This window comes from Phascolarctos cinereus, unplaced genomic scaffold (assembly GCF_003287225.1).
Source record: "Phascolarctos cinereus isolate Bilbo 61053 unplaced genomic scaffold, phaCin_HiC Scaffold_4;HRSCAF=312, whole genome shotgun sequence".
Lineage (NCBI taxonomy): Eukaryota > Metazoa > Chordata > Mammalia > Diprotodontia > Phascolarctidae > Phascolarctos > Phascolarctos cinereus.
Genome location: NW_027555847.1, coordinates 264,958,248 through 264,972,881, shown reverse-complemented (window position 1 = coordinate 264,972,881; position 14,634 = coordinate 264,958,248). Strand labels below are relative to the sequence as shown.

General features: G+C 39.1%; 1 protein-coding gene across 2 annotated transcripts in view; it reads right to left on the bottom strand.

Annotated features, from left to right (window-relative positions):
• The window catches only part of POLR1E (RNA polymerase I subunit E), a 31,491-nt gene that overhangs the window by 1,305 nt on the left and 15,552 nt on the right, over positions 1-14,634 (bottom strand). For both annotated transcript variants that reach the window (XM_021004616.2, XM_078153040.1), the window contains 6 exons: positions 12,917-13,061; positions 12,485-12,592; positions 9,803-9,899; positions 8,653-8,786; positions 3,570-3,651; positions 2,387-2,518 (listed from right to left, as the gene is read on the bottom strand). In XM_021004616.2, coding sequence (XP_020860275.1) covers positions 2,387-2,518; positions 3,570-3,651; positions 8,653-8,786; positions 9,803-9,899; positions 12,485-12,592; positions 12,917-13,061 — 698 coding nt within the window. The remainder of the gene's footprint in view (positions 1-2,386; positions 2,519-3,569; positions 3,652-8,652; positions 8,787-9,802; positions 9,900-12,484; positions 12,593-12,916; positions 13,062-14,634) is intronic.

Genomic DNA, 14,634 nt, shown 5'->3' with positions numbered 1-14,634 from the left:
TAGATTTTATATCTTAAGCAGAAATAAGGATAAGTCTCCCTTCCCATCCTTGTCAAATTCATCAAATTACTGTCTTAGAAATCCTGGCAATTAGAAAACCTGAAGCACTCCTAATAGAAGTCAGACATGGGACCTTTTTGTATAAAATGAGAAGAAAGCTTATGAGCCGCCTGAGGAGGGGTTCTGAGTTGCTACTTCTCCTTCACCCCTCCTGCCCCCCACCCAAAGGCTGGTCTGAGACAGCAGGCCTCCCAGTCCCTGAAAAGCCATTTCTAATCCTACAGCCTTCCCCGATACCCCGAGGGGGTCCCATTCAGCTCCTCCCAACAAGCCCCTTGGGAAGCTTCCCTCTTTCCCCCACTGGCCAATCTGAGACCACCAGCCCCTTGACCTTGGGGATAGCAGCAGAGACCTAACACAAGACACAGACCTGAGGAGCATCTCATCTCCAAATGTTCTAAAATTCAACAACTTGGCTACAAAGAATACCCTTCAATGATCCTATCAAATTTATAATTTTATGCATGGAGCCTGTTTTTTTTCCCCCTGAGTGTGGCAGTTAATCACAGATCACTTGTTTAGAGTGAGACTGCCACTATGTGTAGAATGTAATGGGAATCTGATCAATCCTCCTCTTCTTTCAGCTACTTTCTATGAAGCTCTAGAGCAGGGGTGAGAAACCTGCTGCCTCAAGTCCACATGTGGCCCTCTAGGTCCTCAAGTGCGGCCCTCTGACTGAATCCAAACTTTAAAGAACAGCCCCCTTATTGAAAAGATTTGTTCTGTAAAACGTGGACTCAGGCAAAAGGCCACACCCAAGGACCTAGAAAGCCACATGTGGCCTCAAGGCTGTAGGTTCCCCACCCCTGCCCTAGAGTAAACATGACTTTGGAAAGAGGAATAGCAGGCTCTCTGTCACTCTAAGTAATGGAAAAGAAATAAGCATTTCTATGTCACCCTCTAAGTGCCAGGAACTGTGCTAGGCACTTTTCATAAACATCTCATGTGGTCCTCACAACACCCGGTGAGGTTGGTGTTATTATTATCTCCATTTTACAGCTGAGGAAACTGAGGAAGATCAGGTTAAGTGACTTGCTCCGAGTTGCACACCTAGTAAGTGTCTGAGGCCAGATCTGATGTAGGTCCTCCTGACTCTGGCCTGGCACTCTAGCCACAGTGTCACCACAGCCTTGAGGACTGAAACAATGCCACAGTGGCCAAAACTGGGTTCCGTGATCTACAGGTGCTTAACATGGGACAACTGACCAGTGACACTCTGAAAAGGTGCAACAACAAAATTAATTTCTTTAGGGTTGTTTGAAGGAGACTTACTCAGACCCATAAGAGTTCTTTGAGGACCAAGACTGTCTTTGTATCTCCCTGAGCACCTGCCACAGAGTTCTGTACATAGCAGACACTCAGTGTTTTCGGGGTTGAACTGAGCAAAATTACAGACGTCAAGAGGAGGCTCTGAAATCTTCAGTCACGGGAATGGATTTTCAAAGACACATACACTCTCTCCCGTGTAGCTGTCATGTAACTAAAAGCATTTTCTAGATATCTGGTTGGGAAAAGGAGTCTACTCTAGTGCCACACAACATACCAAAGCTAACTACTCCTTATTAGAAATGTAAAAATGATAACGATAATAATACTAATAATTCACAGTTCCAAAATATTTTAATGTTTAAAAAAGCTTTCCTCACACCAACAGAATATGAGTATTATTACCTTCATTTTACAGATTAGGAAACTGAGACACAAAGCAGGAAAAAGCCTTGCCAAAGTCATAAAAGAGAGTAACTGGATCCACGTCCTGTGCTCTCTTCATTAAATCTCATGCCACCTCTGCACCCTGTGGCAGCCATCTACTGACCTTTAACCTTCCATGCTTCATGTCATTATAATGGCAAAGTTAATCATCTGGGTACAAATTCACAGAGGCTGGAGTGAAATCTAATCTAAGATTCAGCTTGCCCCCCTCTCCCTGTCCTCAAGTATGGGAAGACTTATATGAACTGACACAAAGTGAAGTACCCAGAACCAGGAAAACGACGTACACATCTAAGTAGAAAGAAAACCTACAAAATCAAAATGGACCACTAATTATAATGACCAAGCTTTGCTCTACAGAAGAGATTTAAAAATGTAGCCCTTTTCAATTCTACAGAGGGGTGGGGGCCTATGGATGTGGAACATGACATGTGTTGCTGAGTTTTCTTCAAATGTTTTTTTTGTCCCCTTTTTAATTCTTTATTATATAGGATGGTTCTCTGGATTGGGAGTTATATTGAACAATGGAAGTATATGAAAATATAAATGAAACATTTTAAAATGACATTATTATGTAAGAGAAGATCATACAACGAAAGGTTATCAAACTCACCTTTTTTCAGTGAGTTTCATGTCCCTCTGTAACATCGTCAGGTCAGTCTGGAAATCATTAATGTGCAAAGCCAACGCAATTACATAGGCTGTTATTTTAGCTTTCATTGAGTCAGAAATCAAGTTCCGTAAACTGTGGAAAGTTAGAATACATTGGAGTTAAGAAAACTTTTAACTGAGAACAAAATTTTAAAACGTCATCCTGCATTCTTGTTTTCTGCTTCTTAGTTAACAGGAAAATAATTCACTCATCACTTTAAAATTATAAGACGTTTTCCTTTTAAAGGCACCCAAATAAAAATAAACACCAGAGTGTATACTTATCTCAATGTTCACTTCAACCAAGAGGTAAAGCTAGCATTTAAGAGCTATGACAGTGGAAACAGCACCAGCCCTGGAGTCAGGAGGATCTGAGTTCAAATCCAGCCTCAGACACATGACACTCACTAGCTGTGTGACTCTAGGCAAATCACTTAATCCCAACTGTCTCACCAAAAACAAAACAAAACAAAAAAAACCACAAACAACTTTGGCCATGAATGAATGAATGAATGAACAAAAGAAACAAACAAATAAATAAAGGGGCAGCTAGGTGGCACAGTGGATAGAGCACCAGCTCTGAAGTCAGGAGGACCTAAATTCAAATCTGGCCTCAGACACTTGACACTTACTAGCTGTGTGACACTGGGCAAGTCACTTAACTCCACTGCCTAGCCAAAAAAAAAAGAACTGTGACAGCATTTCAGACTGTATACTTTTATTATAATTACAACATAACACAGAGGTTATAATATGTTACAGGGTTCAGTCCTCTCTTACCAAAAACTTTTCTAATGCTGGAGGAACGAATTCCATAGAATGCACCTCCAACCTGATGGAGGTTGGTTTGCTTCACTGGAATTCTCTACTTTTGAAGTTTGGGATACAGGAAAAAAAAATTTTTGTGCAAACTTATGAGCAAAAGGTATATGAGCTGAGGTGTGAAAGGCTTAATGACCCACTGGAATTAGTTCTCAGCGAGCTGCTAAATACTGAAAAGATAAAATGCACTGTTAAGACAATTACTAGATTAGGCACACTGTTAAGTCAATTTTAAACCAAATAAACTATGTGTGCAATATGCTGCTTTTCTTCCCTGCCTACTGTTCATAGGCATTAATCCAAGAAACATCCTTTTTCTTTACCTGCCATTATTGTAAGTCAAACTGGTAAAATTCTTGAGGAGTTTGGTATTAATAATATGTGGCACATCAGGTCCCAGCGAATCTAGAATGGAAAGTTTTGAGAAATTATTTCATTTTCTTTGTAAAATTTTATGCTATGGAACTTGTTATTAAGATGACAGTGAAGAGAGAGCCCAGATCATTAAACTGCCCTCAAAAAACAATGAGAGAAACACCAAAAAGAAGAAACATGAATAACCACATAAAGTAATTATTACATTTTAACAAAAAAATAAAGAGAAGCACGGAAAGTTTAAGATGGAAGGTTGCAAAATGAAGTAAACAGAACCAGGAAAACATCATCCACAAAGGCTAGACCAGTGTATATCAAAAGAACAATGAAACAATCAAAATCATAATCACCAAGGCTGGCCCCAAAGAAGACACATGAGAAGACCCTCTTTGATTAGCTGAAGAAGTGGGACATCATGGATGTGGAATACTGCACATAACACCATGATTTCCATATATGTAAGTTCCTTGAGGGCAGGAAGAGTTTCTTTTTTAAAAATCTGTATTCTTAGGGCTTAGCACAGTGACTGGCACATAGTAAACGCTTGATAAATGTTTATTTTTTAATCCACTCATGTTAGTTAGTTTTGTGAAACTCATTTTCCTTCTTTTTAAGAATTCTTTACCACAAGGGATGGTTCTCTTAGAAGGGTTAGGGATAGGATACCACGAGAAATTTATGTAATGTAAAAACAAAAACCATCTTTCTATATTTTAAAATTTTCACCAAAAGATAAACTGAACAAAATGAAGCCCACCACAGCTACAAAACCAAATACTATCAACTGAAAATGTAAAGGACCAGAAGCCACATGTACAGAAATAGAAAAAAATCTAAAATACCCCAAGAGATGTCCTGAAATTAATAAATAATACCTTTGGGCAGACATGTCCCACTGGCACCTCAAATTCAACATATCTAAAACAGAATGCATTAACTTTCCTGACAAATCTATCCTTCTTCCAAACCTTCCTATTTCTGTGGAGGTAATGCCATGCTTTTAGTCCCTCAGGTTCACAATATGACTTGTCCTTAACTCTTTATCACCACTCACCACCCTGCCTCATGGTTATAAGTCTTTCTTATTCTTTCTCCATGACAATCTCTCACTCTGTCTCCTTCACTTTCCCTCACATGGATACTACCATAACTCAAGCCTTCATCACCTCTCACCTGAACTTCTGCCACAGCTTAACTGGTATTATCCTGCAAAGAAATACAGAAAAAATACCAATATTCCCCAAATTTATAATACCAAAAGGCTAATTCACAGAACTGCATGACATCATAACAAAATTCACTTGGAAAAAGAACAGTTATTGGAGACAAAAATCAATGGATGATTATACACAGAAAAAAACTGTCAGGCAAGAAAGAACACCTCTAAGACAAAAAATATATATATGTACTGGGGAAAATATTAGTAGAAAACATCAGATCAGGGCTGACATTCAGAAATTTTAAGGAACTGATCAGTCTATTAGTATAATTATATATCAAAAAAGTCAAAGAATATAAATATACAATTTTCATGACAAAAAAACCCTAACCTGTTAAAAACCAACGACAAGGGGGCACCTAGGTGGCACAGTGGATAGAGCACTGACCTTGGAGTCAGAAGGACCTGAGTTCAAATCCAGTCTCAGACCAGGCAACACTTGACACTTACTAGCTGTGTGACCCTGGGCAAGTCACTTTATCCCAACTGCCTCACAAAAAAAAACAAAAACAAAACAAACAAAAAAAATGACAAGTTGTTCAAATTCCCTAATGACTGGAGAAATGTACATTAAAAAAAATCCAAAATTCTATACTGCAGTCATTATACTGCCAAGAATCCACAAAATAAAAATGAGCCTTCTATTATATTACCTGAAGAGCAGGAGACCAAACTTTTTAGGAAGATGATCTGATAATATGCCATAAAGGTTCACAAAGCTGATACGCCCTTTGACCCAGTGATCCTAATGTTAATATTATCCTAACATTATCAAAAATCTATCTGTAAAAATAATTCATAGCTACTTTATTTATAATAATGAGTAACTACCAATAGCCTATATGCCTAACAATTGGAGAATGGCTATTATTCTATGTTAATGTAATGTAATGTAATATGACAACACCATAAAAATGACAATTTTATAAAGAAATATGGAATGACATATGAAAACTGAAAGATCAGCAAAATAAGTAAGATATGTTTAAAAAAAAAAAAGACAAAATCCAAAATCAAAGGCAAACAGAGCAAACACTCTGATTTTGTTTTGTTTTTGTTTTCTGGTTAGGCAATTGGGGTTAAGTGACTTGCCCAGGATCACACAGCTAGTAAGTGTTATGTGTCTGAGGCTGGATTTGAATTCAGGTCCCCCTGAATTGAGGGCCGGTGCTCTATCCACTGCGCCACCTAGCTGCCCCTAAACATTCTGATTTTGAAAAGTACACTAGGCAAACATGGTTTTTTTTAAATTTTGTTAAAATTTATGTCAGGTATGGTTAATGTGAGAGTTTGTTTGGCTTGACTATATATATTTATAACAGGGATTTTTTCTTGCTTTGTGAATGAGAAGGTGAGAGGGAGAGACTGCAGATCTGAAAATAAAATAAAATTTGATTTTAAAAAATGGATGTCAGGTGTGTGGCCAAAAAGCCAGCCTCTAAACTTTCTGACTCCGAGGCCTAACCCAGTCACACTCTGGCTCTCTGCCCTCCATCGAGACACTCACCCACTCAGGGGTAGCAGACAACTCTGTAAATAAATTTCAGAACAGCAGAAGAAGTTTCCTTGCTGGAGCTCCACACACCAATGAAACCGGAAGTTCAGTAAATTTTTTTTAAAAAAAGGTTTATTATTTTCATCTATTCAATTTTAGAGGATTCTAAAATAGAGATTTCTCCCCACATTTGGTACAATTACTTACATACTAATGTACTTGTGAATGCTGATTATAATTCTTTTATTACTTTAAGAAAGGTATAACATATTCCAGGCATAAGGAAGATGCTGCACAAAGGCATGGTGATGAAATGCTGAGTTAAGGGGACATTTGGAAGGTCAGTTTGGCCAGAACAAAGAATGTGTGCAAGCCAGGAATGTGCAACAATCCCAAAAGACAGACTCAACCAGACTGTGAAGGGCTTTTCTTTTCAAGCTAAGGAGTTTGTCTTTTATCCTAGGTTTAATGGGAAGCCACCTAAGAGTCTTAAGCAAGGGAATGACTTAGACTTGCCCTTTAAGAATACTATTTTGAAAACTGTGTGGAGAATGGATTAGAGAGGGAAGAAATTAGAAGTCAGGAGTTCAATTAGGAGACTGTTGTAATACTCTATGGTCCAGACCTATTTCTCAGTGCCTCCCCTGTGGCCTTCTTTGCACTCAGACACTGGCATGTGCTCTGTGCTCAGACACATGGCACACACCACAGCTGCAGTGCCCTCCCTCCTCCCCTGCATCTCAAAGACTCCCTTATTTCCTTCTTGGTGCTAGTTATAGGAAGTCTCTCCTCCCTACACTCCCTCGTATTTATTTTGTGTTTATTATACTTGTACATGTTTTTCCCCTCTAAAAAATGCAACACTAGGAACTGTTTCTTTTTTTTTGGTATTTGCATCCTGAGCAACTAATGTGGTCCCTGGCACATTGCAGGTGCTTAATAAGTGTTTCTTAATTTAATTGACTGGACAATCCTGACACATACAAGCTGTGTGACTCCAGGAAACTCTAAGATGCCAAGTTGTCCAGGAGGTTGCCATACTGCATTAGTGGAGGGAATTTCCTCATCTGGGAACTCCAAAAAAAAATCACAGGTCCACCCAAAAACAAAACAAAACAAAAAAAAGTATGCCTCTGGAATTAAACCATTATAACAAAAATCAAAAGAAATCATTATTTAGAACATAACTTTAAAAAGAAACAGCTTCAAAGGTATCTTCATATACAAGAAAATGTGAAAGAGAAAATGGATATAAAATGTGGCCAAAAGAAATAGATTTTAATCTATTTGACCTTAACGAAAATATGTCTGGTGGGCACAGAGAGTATAGCATATTACAAGTGATGACTGGCACCATCAAGGACATCAAAGACTGGAGGAGGGTGGGCTGGTCAAGTAACAAGATTACTACATAAGAGACCAGCAGCCTGAGTCCAGTATTGGTACCCACAAAACAAGCAAGACAAGAACCAGAGGATTTCTCCACCATGTTGGGTGGATCCTTACTGAAGAACTTACAGAAGGACACAGTGCATGATAAAGTAACAATGGAAGGCTGTGGTCTGTACCAGGGAAGGGAGCACTGATCAAAATGTGCTCATAGATTATTCAAGTATCAAAGTTACAGAGCTTTAGTCTATGTTATAGACAGATAAGTGTCAAAATAGCAAAGAACAATTTTCTGACAGAAAATGATGAAGGCAGAACAGGAAGAGATAATGTGCCCAATGCACAATAGACACTTAAATACTGTTAACTTGGATCTAGACATAAAGTTAGCTCAACAGAGAGACTATATCAGTTATTTCTCCCCCCGCCCCTCACTTTTATCTTCAATATAAAGCTCATTGTATAATCCACCTGAAAGCATTCTCAAAAGCAGACTAGATAAAAATTCTAAATTAAAACAAAAAGAAAGAGAAATACTACTGTATTCTGTCCTAATTATGATATTGCTCTTTACCTTTCAAAACAAATTTTTTTCATCTTTCAGTATCAAAAATACACACAAATGTCAGCCTACTAAAAATAACTCTTTAGATGCATCAGATCATTTTTTCTCCTTCTGGGACTATTCTAATAAAACAGCAAATTTCTTAAGAACTCCACAGATTTGGATGTCTGATAAAACTCTGATGTGACCCAGCTGAGTAACTGAGCTGGACTGTGTCATTCCCTCATGCCACTGACAACAATAGCTTAATCACTTTACTGAGACATGTATGCCAAAGAGCAGGGGTGACAGACTTACTTCCTCCTCTCTCTGGTTAGAAAACAATAAAAAATGAAATAGAATCTTCCCCATTTGTTTACTTACTCTTCTTCCTAATCACATTCTGGGATCTGAATTTGAGAAGGATGTTTAAAAACCACAGACATCGAGCCTTATGGTCCCGGCTCTCCTCATCTAAGGGCAGGTTCTTCAAGGCTTCTATGACAAAGGGACAGTAGCTAAAATTGGTAGGTGAAAAAAGAGAAAAAGAATCAAAGTCAACTCGAGAGGCAGCAAAACACTGCTCAAGAACGAGCATCCAAATGAAATTGGGAAGGGCTGCAGACCAGACCGTCATCCTGGGAAATGGCCCCTCTGTGGCGCCCTTTACCACATTCCAGCTTCTAAATTCATAGCCACCCACTTCATTCAATAAGCATTTATTTGGCATGTACCAAAGGTAAAAACACTGCTTCACTTATTTAACTTAATTTGCATGTTATTTACTACCATAAGGAAATAAAAACTGAGGCCCAAACCAGAGCCAGAAAAAGATCTGTGGGCATCCTAGGGTAAGGTAGGAAGTCTACAGCTCCCTGAGTGATAAAGTCCACCCAAGAAGGCTGGAAGCCCTCACTATAACACAACTGTTTTTGATGTATCACAAAAATAACTACTACTGTGCCATAGCAAGTAGAGTTTTCTGAAATTAAAAATAGGTATAGTTTATAAAAAAAGTTTTTAGAAATATTTTGTCTTCACTGTATTTTGGGCCCTAGGTGAACTTGCCTATCCCTAGATCATTCCAATTACTGGAAGGGCCCATAATTGTATCAGTGTGGATATTCCCTCTGCTGAGGCAGGCTGCAGCTCCTCTCCATATAAGTAGATCATCTCATAAGCAGTCATGCCCAAAAACTACACCTCAGCTGGTGGCCCAAGTTTCTGGTGGAAGGGCGTCTTCAAACTGGTTGGTCTGGTCCTTGGACCATAGTCATGAGAAGAGACTGGGACCACACTAGAAGCTTTTCCAGTCTGGCAGCACTTGTCAGAATCTGAGGATTTGGGGGTATGATTGTCCTGATTAAGTTACTATGGAAAATATACAACCAATTTCAGAACCAGGGCAAAACTTCTCAATGACGACCAAGCTTCATGACAAATTTCTGCAAGTTTATGTAACATGCCGCTACTTTCTTTTCTAGTCTCTCAGGCTGGATTTCTACTTTGCTTTATGCTCCATTATAAGTCTTACCTGTTCTCTTCCATCATTTTCACTATTTCTTCAGATGTAACATTCTTCAGAACTTCAGATGGGACCTGAAGTGCTTTGTATTCTTCAGGAGAAAGAACTAAAAAGATGTTAAGGAACTAAGTCAAAACAAAATGTAAGGGGGCAGCTGGGTGATGCACTGGATAGAGCACCGGCCCTGAAGTCAAGAGGACCCAAGCTCAAATCCAGTCTCAGACACTTGACACTTACTAGCTGTGTGACCCCAAGCAAGTCACTTAACCTCACTGCCTAGCCAAAAAAAAAAAATGTAGAAGAGAAAAAAAAAATTGCTCTTGCTTATGGCCTAAACTCTAGCTTTAAGTACTTGGATAATCTGCACAGATTCCTGAGTCAGGAGGTGGTCTTACATATAGTGTGTTAGGGTTACAAATGGCCTTTGTAGACATGATCTCATTTCATATTCATAACAAGCTGAGAGAGGAGCAGGTTTATCCTCATTTTTATAGACGAGAAGACTAAAGCTCAGAGAGGCTGTGATGGTACAAGGGAGCAGAGCTAAAGTACAAACTCCTATACTAGGATTCTTTGTACTCCATCAATGCCTAGATATTTCCCAAACTATGACTCATCAAGTCAAGTCTAATAAAAGTCTAGAGCAATCTATGGACCGGGGTCCCCAACATTATTTGCAATAATATCATCTTCAAGGACCATCTACTCACACTAAATGAGGAGAGCTAACAAACAGGTTGTCAGTAAAAGAAACAGAAAATAATCCCTAAGAGAGAAAGGGGGTGGGGGGTGGGGGAGGTTGGTTGGTTGCTTGCTTGCTTAAAACACAAAATATTTTTAAATTACCTGTAAGTATTTGAAGGTCTGTTAAAAGGAGAATATAGACCACTAGGTCCATTTCCACAGGAAAGAAAACAAAGAGAAAAGTTATTAAATTATGGTAAGATGGTATCTATTAAGATACAAAGAGTGTTTCTGATTGCTGAATAGAGCACCAAGAAAGACTTATTTTTTAAAAATAGACACATCCGTACTGGGTGATATTATTAAAATTGCATTTACTAGATTCACTATCATACAGCACTAATAGATCTTTGCTATGGTTTATAAATGACTTAAAGGAAACTGCCGATAAAATAACAAAGTAACTCTGCAATGTGATATCCCAGATAAATGTGTCTAATGAAATGTGACTAAAAACTAGCTAAACTTAAATGAGATATGAAAGCTTAAATGTCACAAAGGCAGGAAGCAAAGATTTCTCTCAATGTGTGAACACTTGCCAAACTCTAGAGATAAGAACAAGAGTCATTCAATACAGAATACCTACTATGTGACCAAGTTTTCCTTCATCTTTCCATTGCTCAGGATGCTGCAATGGCCAGGGAAGTGCACAAGGCATCAGAAGACATTTGTCCTCGCTCTGGTTCTGCCTTTAGAGAGTTGTATGACCTTGGCCAAGTCAATTTCTGAACCAGATGATCTCCAAAGTGCCTTCTGGCTAAGAAAGTTTCTAATACCTTTTCAATGTATTAATTAAAGCCTATAAATTGGTTCTATATCTATCAATAAACCAACAAGCATTTATTAAACACTCACTATGTGCCAGGCTTTTGGGATACAAGGAAAACAAAATAGTCCCTGCCCTCATTTTATTGGGAGGGAAAGGCGCCAGACAACACATACCCATATAATTATACTATACAAAATAAACAGACAGCAAGAGGAAGAGGGAAGCACTGGCAGCTGAAGGGGATCAGAAAAGCCTCATGTGGAAGGTGGCCCTTGAGCTCAGGTTCCGAGGAAACCTGAGAACTGAGGTGAGGACAGCGGGCATTCCAGTTTGAAACATACAAGAGGAAGCTGGTGATGAGGGACTGAACATCAGGAGAGATCAGGGCTAGATAGCAACAACTGATAGTTATCTGCATAGAGATGACAGTGAAACCCATGGCAGATAATAAAGTCAGGAAGATAGTAAACAGAAAGAAGGCCCAGGAGAGAGTCTTGGGGTATCCTCACAGTCAGCACGATGTGGAGGATGAGCCAGCAAAGGAGACTGAAAGGACATGGTGGTCAGATAGGTAGGAGAACCAAGAGAATAATGTTGTGAAATGTATCCTCAGAGGGGACAGATTATACAGGAGGTGAGTCTGGTCACCTCCGTGAAATGCTGCAGAAAGGCCAGGCTGTATGGGGACTGAGAAGGCCATCACATCTGCACTTAAGAGACCTACTGGTGACTTTGGGGAGAGGAATTTCCTTTTTTTTAAAAATTACAAATAATTTCAAACTCCTCATCTCTTATGTGTATTGGTGGAAGAAGCAAACCAATGCTTTGAAAAATGCATAATGCATTGTGTGCCCTCAATTTTGGACAAACATGGTATGATGGAAAGAATGCCTATTGGTGCCCAAGGGTTAAAATCTGGCATTTACTAAACTGGTGACCACAGGAAATCACTTAACCTCCGTGTGCCTCTGTTTCTTCATCTGTAAAATAGAAATTCTAATAATAACTGTGCTTACCTCACAAGGCTGTTGTGAAGATCAAAGGAGCTAATGTACAAAAAGCATTTTGTAGACCTTCAAACACTGGATAAACTTCAGCTATTACTATTCATGTGGTCGTTCAATAAGCCCAACCCTCCTATTTGTGTGAGATGAGGGCATCTGCCCCAGAAAGGATACGGTCTTCAAATTTATAAATGTCCTCCGGCTTGCCACCATCGACATGGCATGGAGGTAGGTAGGCGGATTCATCCTGTAGGTCATCTTGGGCCGCATCACTGACAAGAGCTTTTCAAAAAAGAAATCAATGCTTTCATTTAGCTAGACCCCTATACTCACTGTTACTTGGAACTCAGGACCACCCCAAGATTCAAAGAAACTCCTAGACTAGACATTTCCAGAAATGAAGTAATTTGATTATCCAGATTATAGCTCCCAGAAGTATTACTGTCTTTGCTCTAAACATCAATGACTCAAAATTCATCCAAGTCCTCCACATAAAATGAAGTGTCATTACATAAGCAGTGAAACAGAGGACACAACTCGTGTGGATCAAGAAAGTAATCTTTAAAAAAAAAAAGAGGAGTGAGTTTCAAAGTGTATAATGTTTACCAGTGACCCCCTTTTCATCTATAATATTTTCGGCTGCTTTGGCCACAGCTATGTTTAAAGTTTCACTGCCAACTTTGTTCATTCTTCTGGAGCTCAAAGCTCGCTTCTGTTTGGTGGTCCCAAAGGCCTCAATGCAAAAGTCCACCTAGCATAAAGAAATAAACCCAGTTTAAATCACAACACAAATTTTTCTAAGGTACACTGAATACTCTAGTAAAAGTGACCCAGATACGATTTTGAGAATCTTTAAAAGTCTATGCACTCTGGGTTTATAATAACAGAGACAATTCGTTGACAACAGAGATAATTCATTGATTAAAAAAAGCCTGTCCAGAAGACAATCTATGATAAAAAAAAAATCACTTCTCATTTATTTCTTTCAAAGCTCAGCTTGTGTATCATCTTCTACCTGAAGCCTTTCCTGATTTCCTGGGCCGCCACGAGCACCTTTTCCACCCCAAATGACCTTGTTATTAGTTTTCAATACATTTTTATGCACTCATAAATGTTCACGTTGTCTCCCTCAGTAGACTCCCTATGGGCAAGAATCTTTCACTTCTGTATTTGTCTCCCTAGAGCTTAGCACGGCGCCTGCTGCGTGGCGGGCATTCAATACATATTTGGTGACCGCCTGGGAGGTAGGGATAGGTAGAGAAGTAAATTCTATCAATGAGTTATTAACTTTTTTGCAACTCAAGGGTAGGCAAATAGTAGATAAACTATAAATTATTTCTTATTTTATTGTCCTGAAGTACAGCTTTCCAAAATACTGAATAAACACTGTTAGAAAGCTACATTGTTTTCTCTAACACTGCTAACAAAATGATAAGTGTCATCTGGAGAAAGTGAAAAACAATCCTCTCAGCAGACAGTTTTCGGTTTTTTTGGTTCATAGGGGTTTCTCTTAATTAGTAATGAGTTGTAAGATTTACTTCAACAAAACCAGAATATTGATAGAAGTTGCCTTTGCAAGTAATACTGCTGCTTGGTATAAGAGTGGCTAGTATTCTCAGAGTATTCCTCACCTCCTCAGTTTAGGCCTGTAACTTTTAGTCTTAGAGACTAAAAGGGCTTGGAGACCTAGGGCACTGAAAGATTCAGGGCTCAGAAGAAGCTAGATGGCTGCATGGTAGATAGAACACTGGACCTAATGCCAGGAGGACCAAAGTTCAAATCCAGCATCAGACAATTCCTAGGTGTATAACTCTGGGCAAATCACTTAATTTGTCTTCCTCAGTTTCTCCTCTGTAATATGGGGATAATAACAGCATATATCTCCCAGGGTTGTGAGGATGAGACAATATTTGTAAACTGTTCTACAAATCTTAAAACACTACATAAACAATACATAAATGCTAGCTATTACTGCTGTTATTCACTGAGGGGGCAGCTAGGTTTCATAGTGGATAGAGTGACGGGCCTGGAATCAGGAAAACTCATCATCTTGAGTTCAAATCTGGCTTCAGATACTTACTAGCTGTGTGACCCCAAGCAAGTCACTTAATCCTGTTTATCCCAGTTTCCTCATTTGTACAATGAGCCAGAGAAGGAAATGGCAAACCACTCCAGTATCTTTGCCAAGAAAACCCCAAGCTGGACAGAAATGAAAACTAACTAAACTCCAATAACTCTGAGGGTACCCTTGAGCCCAGATCCTGAGAGCTCAAGCACTGTGGGGAATTCTTGTGCCCAACTCTTCTGTCAATGTCCGTTTCCTT